General features: G+C 49.5%; 1 protein-coding gene across 1 annotated transcript in view; it reads right to left on the bottom strand.

The window, feature by feature from the left end:
• The window catches only part of AGBL4 (AGBL carboxypeptidase 4), a 430,370-nt gene that overhangs the window by 329,547 nt on the left and 86,037 nt on the right, over positions 1-14,786 (bottom strand). Inside the window, exon 6 of the mRNA XM_078605791.1 lies at positions 7,568-7,692. Coding sequence (XP_078461917.1) covers positions 7,568-7,692 — 125 coding nt within the window. The remainder of the gene's footprint in view (positions 1-7,567; positions 7,693-14,786) is intronic.

Below are 14,786 nucleotides of genomic sequence, written 5' to 3'. Positions count from 1 at the left end.
GAAGAAGGACGCTTGTGTTGCGCCCGAAACGTCGTGATTTACTTTATTTAAATGTTTTACCTACGTGACTTTACCGAAAAAAAAACAAAGAGTATGAATCCTTGCAGTCACGAAAACTTCAAATCCGGATCTTTACCTGTGAATGTGTGTGCCAAAACCATGCCCGGTCATATTTGCCACTCAAGTTGGTGACGTTCACGCAACACACCAGGTGCACTATCCTCTCGTAAACTGCCCTGGCCTCAACAGGTCATCACGAACTGCTTTATCCCCAAACGTTGATTCGGTCTTGGAGGGAGCATCTGTCTTTGCGGGAGCGTGCATTTTTTTTGCGTACGCGTATCTACACGCATGCGCGTGTAAGTATGTGCGCGTTAAAGAAAATCTATCTCCGTGTTTACATACCTATGCAAGTTTGCGATTGGACGAAGAGATAGGTGACAGAGCCCCACTCTGCAAGGTCCCGTAATGGCCTTACAAGCAAGTCGATTGCCGTGCCATCGTAGTATGGGGCTCGCGTCCCTCATGAATATTAACTCACATTAAAAGTGGTTCCCTGCTCATATAAGCACTGAGGCGGTGATCATATCTCGTTTACAGGTCTGGTGAAAATTCTTCATTCCTATGACTGGGGCACGTCTATCCAAAGGACAAGCAATGTTGACGTCCCATTGTATTGACCCCAGAGTGATGGATAATGGGCTGAGTCGAGCCCCCATCTGAACCAGCATCATACGTGGGGAAGAGCACCCGGAGAAAACCCACGCGCGCGCGAGGGGGCAACACTCTATCCCCGTACAGATGGAAGCAGATGGGCGATTAGTCTACTTGCCGTACCTCCTTCTCCTGGCGAACCAGGGTTATTGTACCTCGTCGACGCCGACAGGACGGGAGTTATCACGGCGTCTGTGTGTTATCCACCAACCACCGCTGCTTCCTCCAGAGGGCCGACTGCAGGCAGTGTGGCCACCGCCAGCGCCACCCGGCCACACCACAATACCACGTGCACTGTGTCGGCCATGATGGGAGCTCAATGACAGACAGTGCTCAACCACTGTGGACTCAACAGCGATAGTTGGGATTTGCAGTGCTGTTGCGAGCACAAGTTACAAAAACTCAACGCATTCGTCAATAGCACGACTGCCCGAAAGCAGAAACAAGTATATAGCAGAAGACATTTCGGGGAATGCCCCTCATGCCTAGCTCAGAGATTGCCCAAAACCTTGCCTAATTAAAAATACTTTTCTCTTTAGGGCAGTATTTTTTTACGAATATGTTTTAGATATTTAATCCCGTATAAACAAGAAAATTGCAGATCTCTTTTGTTTTTGTGTTCTCTATAAGTGTGAAAGATTGCATTGTTAAATATAGCGCTTGTTAATTTTTACATTTAAGCTGGTAATCCAAAAAAAAGCCCTCACACACGTAGGTTGATACGGTGATAGCGACAAAACGCAACGCGAGACTTCATTAAAACTGAGCAGAAGATATATAAAGATCCAATTAACACTTATCAATTATCGTGGTATAATGAGTCATTGCAAGTTGTAAAAGATGTCAATCATATTCCTCGCCAGACCCTGTACGCGATGTTTACCTTGGCACTGGGAGGCAAATTAGAGACATTTTAACAAATCCTTCTCACTAAGCCTTTAGGCATATAAATAAGTACTGCCAGTATTTCACATTTCTTTAGGCAGTATGTTAAGCTCTGTTGTGTAACAACTGCATTGTGCCCAAACGTTAGAAAACAGAGTTAACAAAATCCACACGATGTTTCACGTTTCTAAAATTGAACCATCTAGTCATCCATGTTTTGCAAAAAAGTGTTTTGTTTTCTGTTTACAGCCGTTTGCCATTCAACTGTTGGACGAAGACCTCCGCCAGTGCCGTGTCGATCATGAGAGTTGTTTGACCATACTTCACCGCGCTGGTCACTGCGCGTGGTTGAAGGGGTGTCGGTTGGCACCACCGATTCTGACATTTAGTTGGACATTTTCTATTGAATTGGCCGGTCACGCTTTTGGCACCGAATAACTCACCACAGTGTGTGTGCATTGTCTCTGCAAAAAAGCCTCACGAGTTCTCAGAGCGTGAAGAATTACGAAGGCCTGGGTGGTTTTCACGATTCGTAACTGAGTTTCGGCCTGCATCACCGCCGACGTGTGTCGTACACCCTCCACCACCCACCCCGCGTAGTCACACACACTGGGTCGAGAACATTGAGTCCACTACACCTGAGTAATAATGAAACATCACGTGTATGTTCGTGCCTTTCTACCAGGTATGGAAGGACGTTGTACACCACAAAATAAATAAATAATGACAATTGTTGCCCAATCTGAGGTCAAACCACAGCGGCCATTGTCTCTGAATCACGAGCGCGCCACTGGGCACGGCGCTCGCTCCACAGCTGTGGGGGGGTGGGGCTGGAGGGGGGGCGCGGGGGCTGGGGGGGTGCGGCCAGGGTGGGCGTGGAGGGTGGTGGTGCTGAGGGGGGAGTGAGGGGGTGGTGGGGCTGGGGGTGCTGAGGGGGGCGTGGAGGGTGGTGGTGCTGAGGGGGGCGTGGGGGTGGTGTGGCTGGGGGGGGGGGGCGAATCTGTGAGATTAGTTGGTGTTGGCCACTTTCGAGAGTCGTGTCCGTGTGAAGGAGAATGTTGAACTCTACTCTGACCTCGATAGGAATTAGCCAGTGAAGAGAGGCTAAGACCGGACTCAAACTGAAACTAAACTATTTTTTCGAAACGACCTGGCCACAAATGATAGCGCAACGAAGTGGCTAATCATCATGTGGAAATTCAAAACAGCCAAATACTCGAAACGCACGTTGATTCTAAATGTGAAGGGAAACTCCGGAGGACCCGGAGAAGAATCCACGCGACCACATGAAGTGAGACACACAAACACCAAATATACAGCAGCAGGCGTCAGGGTCGGGATCGAATTCACGACCTCCTGTATACCAGGCGAGGTAGTTAACATCTCGCCACCGCGAGAACAGTTTAACCCACCTACATACGTATTCATCATCATCATCATCCAACCAGGGACAGGAGCGTTTGAACGATGCCACCGGTGAGCCATGTGGTGCAAGTTCATCGAGGATGGCGGGCAACATGCGGTTCTGTAAATCAACAGCCTGATCACACGAACTGGAAGATGTTCACAAGCGCAGAGCGATCAATTGCGGCAACGATCGCATCCGGAGTGAAGAGACTCAATTGTTTTCCGCAAATAAATCCACGGCCTATAGTTTCTAATAAACGACCAGTGTAATAATACGCCTATAGGAGCGTGGTGTTGATAGTAAGGGTTTGAAGTCGAATTTGATGATGTAATGATCAGAAATGGGGGTAGTCTGTATCCATTAAATCACCGGGTCAAGTGTATGACTGCAGTTGTGTCTTGGGTGGTTGGCTACGTAGGGTGCGAAAGAAGTTCAACATACGTATGTACATCGGAGCAACCTGGGGCACAGTCGCTGGGCTGTTTGGCGATGTTGACAAAAATCACGTTCGATTAACCCTTTCCCTTTCCGAGACGTCTGCAAGTTGCAGGGTGGGGTGGCCCGTTCACCGCCGAATCTCGGAAGGCGCAAGCAGCTCAGCCTTCATTTTATGTAGAGAGGCGTAGCACTGCTGTTTTTTATAGACATTGTACTCACCGCAGAGACCCGTAGCAACACAACCGCACTCTACGATATCTGGCACCAAACTGTGCCAAACGCCCTCCCGCATGGCCCAGTGGGAGCCTCGGTACCAATAAAGTTATTTTATTTTAGTTTTTCTTCCGGATCCATTCCGAATACGTACGTATACGTCATTGGAATATGTACGTCGTCGGAATGGAATCGGAAGACGAACTGACGACGTACGTGTACTGACGTCGTACGTGTACGTGGTCAGTATTAACTCGCTTATGACAAAATTGACCTCTTCACTATACACTCCTCGTCGACGTCCACCCCTCTCCCTCGTAGCTGCCACCTTCCATTCTTCTCCCCCTCCTCTCCCCCTCCTCTTGATGACCTCTATGGCTGTCCGCCAAATGCCCTACGCTGTACATCACAGTACCCTCTTGCTCACATTACGCTATTCCGCCGAGGATTTATTTCTTTGGTGTCTGTTACAGAGGCGCCTAAATAATCACATATATTTTAAAACGTAACCTTCACCGTGGACACAGCATCGAGACATAAATGCACAATCAGAATGCAACGAGCGGCACGGCAAGGCACACGCACACAAGCGCGCGAGGCAGCAGAGTGAAATGTGGCATGCGCACAGCCTGGCGGTTTAACCTTCAAACGAGTGGCATTTCCTTACCAGTCGAATCACGACCGAAGAAGACCTTTGTCCACGCAAACTTTTCGTGGAGACTGTAAAGCGACTCTCTACCCGCCTTGACTGCGACATCGAAAGTGCACGCTTCGGAATAACATTACGAGCGGCGACGTTCCTTGACCCCCGCCGACCGACCGGCCGGCTGGCTCGCTGGCTTATGGCCAATGTCCTTTACATCATTTGCGTCATCGTGGTGACGGGTGCTTGGGGTTGGCAGGTTGGCAGGTCAGTCGGTGGGTGGCGACAGGATGGGAGCAGTGTTATGCGAGAAACACTCACCCCTGCGAGTTGGTGGCTGTAGGTGGCAGCGCAGCAAGAAGGTTGCTAACAAATCCCAAGGAATAGTTTGGGATTATGATAACAGAAAATGTATTAACTCTAATGTTGCTTCCAAATAATATATATGTGCCATTCAAACATCATTACATGTGTAGTGACATCGGGGATGTCACTGTATGGTGCCGGCCATGAGGGCCGTGGCGTGCAATGTCCCTACGTCGCGGACAGCAACGTGTGGGTGGCTGTGTGATGCCGGCTTTAGCACAGCACGGCGTGCGATGCACCATCATCGCGTACACCCCGTATGTGGGTGTAGTACCAGCCCTAGCGGGGCTTGGTGAGCACTGGGATAGCGCGGGCACCACACATGGCGTGTAGCGCGGGCTTCCACAAGGGGGAGCGGGAGAGTGTCAGCCCAGGGACAGGGTTGCCCCGGACCATGGCACTCTGGTTGACCACCGTAGACACGTGACCTGGAGTGTCCACAGAGAAGGCCCCAGGTGGGGGGGGGGGGGGGGGCTAGGGGGTGATCACACGTCCAGGGAGAGCTCTCGAGGGGGATCGAGAGGGAGCTAGAACGCTCGAGAAGGCGGACGGGGCCGAGGGCGGAGCGGCCCCGACCCTGGAGGATATAAGGTGGGTCCCTGAGAGGGACCGGGGTCGCTGCATTCTACAAGCTGGAAGCTCCACGTCTACAAGCTGGAAGCTCCACGTCTACAAGCTGGAAGCTCCACGCCTACAAGCTGGAAGCTCCACGTCTACAAGCTGGAAGCTCCACGTCTACAAGCTGAAGCTCCACGTCTACAAGCTGGAAGCTCCACGTCTACAAGCTGAAGCTCCACGCCTACAAGCTGGAAGCTCCACGCCTACAAGCTGGAAGCTCCACGCCTACAAGCTGGAAGCTCCACGCCTACAAGCTGGAAGCTCCACGCCTACAAGCTGGAAGCTCCACGCCTACAAGCTGGAAGCTCCACGCCTACAAGCTGGAAGCTCCACGTCTACAAGCTGGAAGCTCCACGTCTACAAGCTGGAAGCTCCACGTCTACAAGCTGAAGCTCCACGTCTACAAGCTGGAAGCTCCACGCCTACAAGCTGGAAGCTCCACGCCTACAAGCTGGAAGCTCAACGTCTACAAGCTGGAAGCTCCACGTCTACAAGCTGGAAGCTCCACGTCTACAAGCTGGAAGCTCCACGTCTACAAGCTGGAAGTTCTACGTCCTACGAGGCCTCAACACGTGGTCGGGGACCCGAGTGAGGGTCCGACCCTTCGTATCTGTAACTCCTACGTATCGTGTAGTTAGCTGTGTGGTCACCACCCGAGGCTGTATCTGGTAAAGGGGCAGTGACCCCTTTGTGTATTACGTGTTGATGTTAAATAAATGTGTTGCCTCGAAATAATAACGTCTGAGACTCAGTTGGACTCACTACACATGTATGCATGTCTGCATACTTGGCACAATTCATAGGATTGTATTTCATATACTGCACCCAGGTATTGATTGACGTCTCAGTGAAAGTCTCTGGTCAAGCTTCGAGGTGCTGTGCACCTTCATAGGTTCCCCTAAGCCATTGTCGACAATTCCACATGAATATGCACACCGGTCATCCTCCTGTTGAAGGCTTTGAAATGCCTGCTGCTGATGATTGTGATAAGAATGTTGATGCTGATGATGATGAAAATCATGATGTCGCTATTGACAAAAGCGATACTGCTGCGAACGATTGCCTTTTTGCTCACGATGATTGTGCTGATACTGATGTTAATATCAATAATGCTCCTGAGTTGATGATGCAAATGTTTATGCTCTGCTGCTGATGCTGCTGGTAATTATGATGCTGTTGATGACGACAGTGACAATAATGCTGCTGCTAGAGTTGAAATAAAACTGACGTTGTCGATACTACTGGTGATGATGATGGCGATGATGATGATTATGATGGTGATGATGGTGATGATGGTAATGATGTTGATGATGATGGCGATGATGATGGTGATGACGTTAATGGAAATGATGATGAAGGTGATGATGGTGATGAAGGTGATGATGGTAATGATGATGATGATGGCGATGATGATGGTGATGACGTTAATGGCAATGATGATGAAGGTGATGATGATTATGATAGTGATGAAGGTGATGATGGTAATGATATTGATGATGGCGATGATAATGGTGATGACGTTAATGGCAATGATGATGAATGTGATGATAATTATGTTGATGATAATGGTGATGAAGGTGATGATGATTATGATGGTGATGAAGGTAATGATGGTAATGATGTTGATGATGATGGCGATGATGATGGTGATGAAGGTGATGATGATGCCGTACACAGTCGGATGACGAGCTGTCTCGATCATAAGTCCAGCGCAGTGTAACATGAACAACACCCGACATTAAACATTACCGTCGTAAATTTAATTAGCAAGGTGTGAATTGAAACCCCATTCACATTATGGCCGGGGATGTAAGAACAGTAAATAAAGATGCGACATATTAGCTCCACCTACCAAACTTAGTTTAGTGTTTTGTGAATCCCAAGTGATCAGGCCCTCAAGGTGCCACTGTTTCAGAAGCGCCGACAGCACACACGCGGGAATAAATCACCAATGGATAAAATCATATTTTGCCTGTCTGTTATCATTTACTGGTGGGGGGGGTGGGGGCAGGGGGGGGGAGTTGAACCCAACAAATGTTGATCCCGCCAAAATAATCACGACACAAATCTGCGCTAATGAATGAACACGTCGTTTACTCGGGAAAGAATGCCGCCGTTGCGTTGTCACGGTTAGCAGCAGCGGCGCTGGTCAGGCTTCAGTTCCGCAGCTTATCAGCTAAAAGGAAGTCCCGAGTCTGAGATGAACGTTGCGTGGCGTTGATGCCCATTTGGTGGCACAGAACCGGTGTCGAGGTGTGTCTCGGCGTCGTCACGAACCCCACCTGATTTGTTCTCACGTTGCCGACGGTGAAGTTAAACCAGACGCGGTACCGCGGGTTGCAGGTGTCCGGGCGAATGAACAGGTCGTACTCAACCTCGGAAATGCAGTCCACACGTCCCAGGTTTCCTGTCCACAGCGGAGATGCACAGACAACACCGGGACACAATCACGACCCGGTGCTGTTACATACTACAAAGCCTCACAATCGCCTTCTTCCGACAGACAATGATAATTACAATCCCAGCAGCATTGTTGGAATCTGAGTTTTATAATTACACGATTTTCTCAACCGATTAACAAACAGCGCAAGTGCAATTCTAAATGACCTCCAGGTCGGCTAGCCGACCCCACCATTGCTGAAAGTCAACACCGACTTCCAATAACTCCTCTTAAGGTCTCTTCACCACCACCATCTGCCCTGAGGTCTTCCCGTTGCTCGCCAACCTCTGGGTGCCACTGCAAAGCCCCCTTCTCCCGCCCTCCTCCACCCGGCACACGTGCCCATCCATCGTAAACCTCTTCTTCCCCATCACATTCACTTGTTTTCCTGCCACATTATAATCTTGACTTCAAAGTTACTTACCCTGTTTTTCCATAAAATTTCCAGCATCTTCCGCTCTCATCGGTGATGATGTTTGAACTGGTTCTGGACACCCCCTTTATCAACCCACACTGCCCAGGGTGCTGAAGTATGGTCGAACAATCCTCATAATCAACACGGCCTAGGGAGGCCTTCATCCAAAAGGGTTGTGAATTATTATGATTATTAAAGTCTACATGTCTTCATGTCACTGACAATCTTCCCATCAACCACAACTTCAACAGTATTCCTTGCTGTCGACTCGAGAGCCAATCCCCCTTCTAGGATCGCGCTGCCGATGCTGTTGCTGTCAACATCCTGGGGATCTCACCCAGATCTGGAAGATCGCTGGCAAACCGAGTGGAACAACGTCGGATGTCCAGAAAAAACGCCGCGTTCAAACACCAAACAGCATCTCACCTACTTGGCTTTGACATTCCTCCTTCTTCTTCTCGAAGGCACTGGTCAACCCCTCAACCGCGTCAACATCAACATGCCGATGCGTGCATCGCCTTAATAATTATAAATTAGAGACGAGCCACAGAGGTGCGATTGTGGCCATGCAACCAAAACTATGGACTGCGTAGTAAACCAGTGTAGTCGCGCTCCTTCAGGGGACGAATAGCAGAACTACACAAACTCTCTCCCGAAGCCCTCTCCTCGCGAGAAGGCATCGACATTAGCATATAACCTGAATATATTGCCATACACGTGGTCGACGCTGATTGGTTGTAATCTGCAGCGAAACGTCGTAAATATTTTGCTACCAGTATTTTGCAAAATACTGGTTTGCTGCACATTGCCCACTTGACGAATCTGTATTTTGTCGGCGGGGCGGAAAACCGCTCCCGCTAAATTTGACGTGCCGCCGACTTCGCGCTTGGAGGTGCCCACTCTGGGGAAGAGGCCGCCCTTCGTAAGGGAGTTCGCTGCCTCTGGGGGCGATTGGACAGCCTTTCAAATAAGATTTTCTGCAACGTGTGAACTAGCTGGATAGACTGACGCTGAGGCGCTGCGTGCGCTGCCTTCAACGTTGGATGATGACGCCTTAGCTGCTTTTTATGCGATTCCCCCATTGGAGAGGATGACGTTGGCAATGGCGTGCACGTAAATGGCATCTATTTTTGACCCGTCATCCATCGTGCGACAGAATTTCGCCACGTGGAGACGGGGGGAGGCCGAGACGCCCCTTGCCTTCCGCAGCGCACTGATGTTGCTGGGCCAAGCAGAGTACCCTAAAATGGATCAGGCGGGGTTGGACTCTTTGGTTCTGGAATGACTGTTGGCGTTGGCATGAGACATGGACGTTTTTTTGCCCGCCACAGAAGATGACAACCTAACATCTCTTAGGGTAGCGCGCTGTATCCAGGCGCACTGTAATTTACGGCGGCGAGTCGGAGTGACCGCGTGCGCTGGACCGCCGGGAGACATCAAAAAGCCGGAGGAAAAGGAGTCCCCTCCAGTCTGTGCATCGCTGGTGGGGAGTCAGCGGGCGAGGACCGACGTGGGATGGCGGCAGGAGCAGAGACTGCAGGGGAAGGTCGTCTCTTCCCCGTGGAAGGCGCCCATCACCTTCTTCAAGTGTGGCCTGCCTGGCCACGTCTCCAAAATATGCTGTGCCGAGCCGGGACAGCTCGTCATGCCTCCATCGTTCTCCAACCCAGTCAACCTCCGCTCCTCCAAGCCCAAAGGCGATTCGCGGCGCATCACACACCTGGCCTACACAGTCACCTCAGACATCTCCATCACAAACCGTGTCCGGTTCGAGCATCGATGGTTCTAATCGTTTTAAAGCTTTCGTGACTGCAGGGATTCATCTTCTTGGTTCTTTCAGTAAAATCACGTACGTGACTTTACCGAAAGAACCAAGAAGAAGGTTCTAATCGTGTCACGGTGCGTGGGGTGTCGCGCATAAACGAGTTTGTCGCTCTCGACATCCTTGGCCCGTTTCCCACCATGCCGAGGGGAAATACATTTCTGCTCGTAGGAGTAGAATACCTGTCACGGTGGGCTGTTGCATGGCCCCTGCAGGATCAATCAGCTGTGTCCACTACCGACGCTTTCATTAATTGGTATGTCTTGGACAAGGGGGCCCCGAAACGTCTCCTAACGGACCAAGGCCGTAATTTTTCTTCCAAGTTGTTGAAGGATGTGTGACCTATTGAGTACTCGGAAAATTCGGACTTCACCCTACCACCCCTAGACTGATGGGATGGTGGAACGACTGCATAGGACTCTCATGGCCATGTTGTGCCAGCAGGTCAAGGAGGCACAGTCCGACTGGGATTTACACATTCCGGGCATCCTCGTGGCCTATAGAATGCCCCCTCATGCCTCCACCGGGTTCTCCCAGTTATTTTTGATGAATATTGACTGATCTACTAAAAAAATAGCTTTTCCAGAACTTATGCGCCTCACACTTAGACGTTTGACTAAGGCACGGGAGGTGTCCTGTCTGAATTCGTCTAAATGGCAAGCGTCCAACGAAAAACTGGCGGGGCTCCGGGAGTCAGGGAAGCAGTGGAACGTCGGCGAGAGGGCTTGGCTGCACTGCCCTCAGGTGCCCTTGGGCACATCCCATAAGTTACATAGACCGTGGCAAGGCCCGGTCGAGGTGATGGAGGTCAAGAGGCCCCAATGCGTTCAGATTCAGGTCAGTCGCAGACGTTGGTATGTGCACCCGTCGCGAATGAAAGCCATTTTCCGCCTTGGCCAGATTTTTCATCCCCACTGCCCTGAGGCCGGGTGTTTGATGTGCCCGACGAGCCCGGGCGTGCAACCACCGAGGTTTGTGCCTCAGTGGATTTCTGTTCCTCCGCCCACAGGAATCCAGCACTTGATGACCGTGGAGCTGAGCGTCACGCCGTCATAAAGCCATCCAACGGGGAGGGAGCGGCCGACATCCGCTTCCAGTCCTCTCCCTTCTTCTGTCCGGGAGGGGCCGTGCCCATTAGGCCAACTTCAAGTCGTCCCCGAGGCGCCCGGCAAACCTGCCCTTGTCCTGCCTGGGAGCCCGGCGACGAGAACCCTTCCAAAACTGTGAGGTTTAAATGACCACCCCGGTTATCATATTTATTTCGACACCGCCTGGCAAAAGGCCACAGCCATGTGCCGGGCTGCGTTTGCTGGTGGAACTGGGTCCTTCCTGGGTTGGGCCGCGGCGTATTGTACATAGTCCGTGGGTGGGTGATTACGGTGCGCCGGAATTTTTTGTGTGTGTTGTTGTTTGTTCTGGTTGTTGGCTCGCGAGGGGGGGGGGGGTTCATATTGTTGTTGCTGTTCGTTGCAAGGTGGTCTTTCGAATTGGTGTGTCGCTGTGGATTGCAGGAGATCTTCCAGTTGTTGTGGTTACTATTGACTTGCAAGGTAGGGGCTTCGAATTTTTTTCGTGATGTGTTCCGGAGGTTCATTCCGCTGTGCAAGGTATAGGGGTCAGCCGGGACGGCTGAGTTTTATAAGGGGGGGGGGGGGGTGATGTAATGATGTTAAATGGATCACGACAGGGCATAGCACCAAGTGCCATGGTACTGGGTGCTAGCAGAAGGAAGCCAGATGAGTCCTACCGGCAGAGTAGGGGATAGCAGCCTCCACCAGCGACGCAGGTAATCGCCAAAGAGTCGGTCACTGGGGTATTGTGATGGGGGCGGCTGGCAGTAGGGGGCATGTGGGGACGAGTCACCCCGGCACCGGGTTAAGCACATGATGGGCCGGGGTGGAGAATGTGGGCCAAAGGTGAACAAGGGGACACGGAAATAGTAGCTGAGAAACGTCTGGAAAGTTCCCGAAGGGGGCGTGGTTAAGGGCAGAGCCAGAGAGGGAACAGGTGTAAGGTAGCCTGGAACCATCGGGAATATTCCAGAGGTAGGCGCGGCCGAGGGTAGAGCCAGGCCGCGCCGAGGAGATTAAAAGGGAAGCTCCAATCATATATCGGGGCTATCTGCAGCTGAAGTGGAACCCAAGTGCTACGTCTCCGTCTACGTCTTCGACATCGTGGGTCAGGCAGCATGTTGGCTGCTCTGACCCGATTAGAGTTATCCCGTATGTGAGAGAAATAGGTGTATTGTGGTCCTATGTGTAACAAGAGTGAGAGTTAGGTGTATTTAGTCCTGTGTTTAACGGTGTTGCTTAAAGTGTAGAATAAACGTTGTTGCCTCCTAAATAGTGTCTCTGAATGACTCACGGCACATGTAAGACTTTGAAGTGGAGAAACGACACCATCGTTATTTCAATCCCAGCCACATGCTTTTATGGACAACTTCCGCCAGCAACATTTACAAATTTTGAGTAATAAAGTAACATTTGTTTGTGAAATAATATTTAAACCATCATAAAATATTAGCTGAAAAACAAAAGTTTTGCCCCAAATGGATTCAGCCATTAAAGCATAAACTGAATGATTACAAATGTTTCAAATCATATATTTATATATATATATTTTTCCGTCATGACAAAGATTAATAGAAATTACTTTTTTTACAAATACTGTACATGCCTACGTTTGCCAGTGTCACCCATTAACGTGCCAAGAGCCCTTGTAAATTACACAAAATCTCATGGGATATTGGGAGTTTGAAATCACGGTTGAGTAAAGATCATTAGAGGGGAGTCATGGAGAGCCAATCCAGGGACAAGGTTCATTTGTTGGGACGGTTAGCAAAACGCTCAACTCCACAGCTTGAGAGGTCGTGAGTTCAAATCCTGGTCAGGGCTAAGTGAAGCCCATCATCCATCTCGAGTTATTCATATTTTTACCACTTTGCAGAAAATTATAAAGTAATACGCCCCTAAGCCAGATGTAAAAATTCCACTTTTCAACGTTGGGATGAGTCTCTTACTAACGACTGCTACTGACTTCCAAAATAAATGGTTATTTAAAAAGAAGTATGATCGTGATTGATTCTATTCTATTCTTGAGTATGTCAATATATTAACGAGCTAAATGCCAATGTCGAGGTCTGCTAGCCACAACGAGAGGGCTTCACGGGAGACTTGTTAAGCTGTTCCTCCTCCGCTGAAGGAGTGCAGACCACAGTGCTTTACCACGTGACTTAAAGCTTTCGTGACTGCAGGAATTCATATTCTTGGGTCTTTTGGTAAAGTCACGTAGATAGGTTCAAAGAAAATTACAAAAAATAAAATGTTTTGTTATTTTTTGAACCTATCTACGTTACTTTACCAAAAGACCCAAGAATATTATTTACTACATGGTCCATAGTTTACGTTGCACGGCTACAATCACACCACTGTGGCTTGTGTCTGTAATTTCCATTCATTAAGGGGATGTGCGCATCGGCCTGTTGATGTTTTGATGCACCACCAGTGTCTTGGAGGAGGAGGATTGTCAGAGCCAGGAAGGTGCGATGATTGGTTGGGTCTCGAACGAGGTGTTTATTCTGAACACCGTGCATTATTACACCCTGTTCGCTCGCGTTCTTCCGGATCTGGGTGAGATACCAGGATGGTGACAGCAGCAGCAGAAACAGCAGCGCAATCCCAGCAGGGAGATCGGGACTTTGAGTTGATGACGAGGTGCGCTGTTGAGGGTTACGACTGATGATTGATAATGATGATCATAAAATCCGTCTGTGTTAATTACAATCGGCAGGGAAAGTGCATAACCATGTATTTATGCATGAACATCTCGGCAATTCTCAAAATAGCTTTCGTCAAGGAATTTTGATTTTGGAATATTTAACCACCTGGTGATGACCTCTCCCAAAAACAATGGAGCCCGTGACTCCACAATCGGACTCAATCGCGTCCGCATGGCAACAGGATGCCAGATTCGGCCACCACAATCACAAGTGTAACATCAGAGGATGCACGGAATGTGGCTATGGAGACCCTGACCAAAGCGCCGTGGACACTGTCAGGGGGAGAGAGCGAATTGTGAACTGGAGACCACACTGCAAACCACTGCGACCTTCGCAAATTTAACACAGGCAGCAGCAGCAGCAGCAGTTAATTCATTCCCACTTAAATTTTCGTCGTCTGGCGTTCTAACTTACACACGTAGGTATTATAACTCAGCACGTTTGTCAATAACACTGTGGCCTTAAAAGGACAAAAATATATAATAGGCGACGTTTTGAACCATTAAACATTTGGTTTAATTGCTTTGAAAAAGGACCATTTCCTAAAACGTCACCCTATTATGTGTAAGTGTTATTGACGCAATGTGTTGTTCCTGTTCCACCATTGCCAACGCAGCATCACCAAAATCATTCGCTTACAATAGACCTTTGAGTTCCCGAATGCGTAGCCAAGCATGAGAGGAATAACCCCCAATTCCTCGTTGAGAATCGAGTTCTTTCACGAATTGAAACATTTCCACCAGACTGCGTTGGGCAGCTCTCTCTCTCTCTGTCTGTCTGTCTGTGAGCCGTGTCCTTTCTCCAAGACTTCAGCATTATCGCCTTCTTTTCTTTGGGCTCTATCCTTGAAATGTACTCAACTTGTGAGTCTATAGGCAGTATTAGTGTATGTGCGATGTTAGTGTAAGGGCAATGTTAATCTATGGGCAATGTTAGTATATGGGCAAGGTTCGTGTATGAGCAATGTTAGTATATGGGCAATGTTAGAGAATGGGCAATGTTAGTCTATGGGCAATGTTAGTCTATTAATGTATTCGTGTATGGGC

Source organism: Lampetra planeri, chromosome 24 (assembly GCF_965212315.1).
Source record: "Lampetra planeri chromosome 24, kcLamPlan1.2.h2, whole genome shotgun sequence".
Taxonomy (NCBI): domain Eukaryota; kingdom Metazoa; phylum Chordata; class Hyperoartia; order Petromyzontiformes; family Petromyzontidae; genus Lampetra; species Lampetra planeri.
The sequence above is the reverse complement of the archived record's forward strand: the minus strand, read 5'-3'. Positions and strand labels throughout refer to the sequence as shown.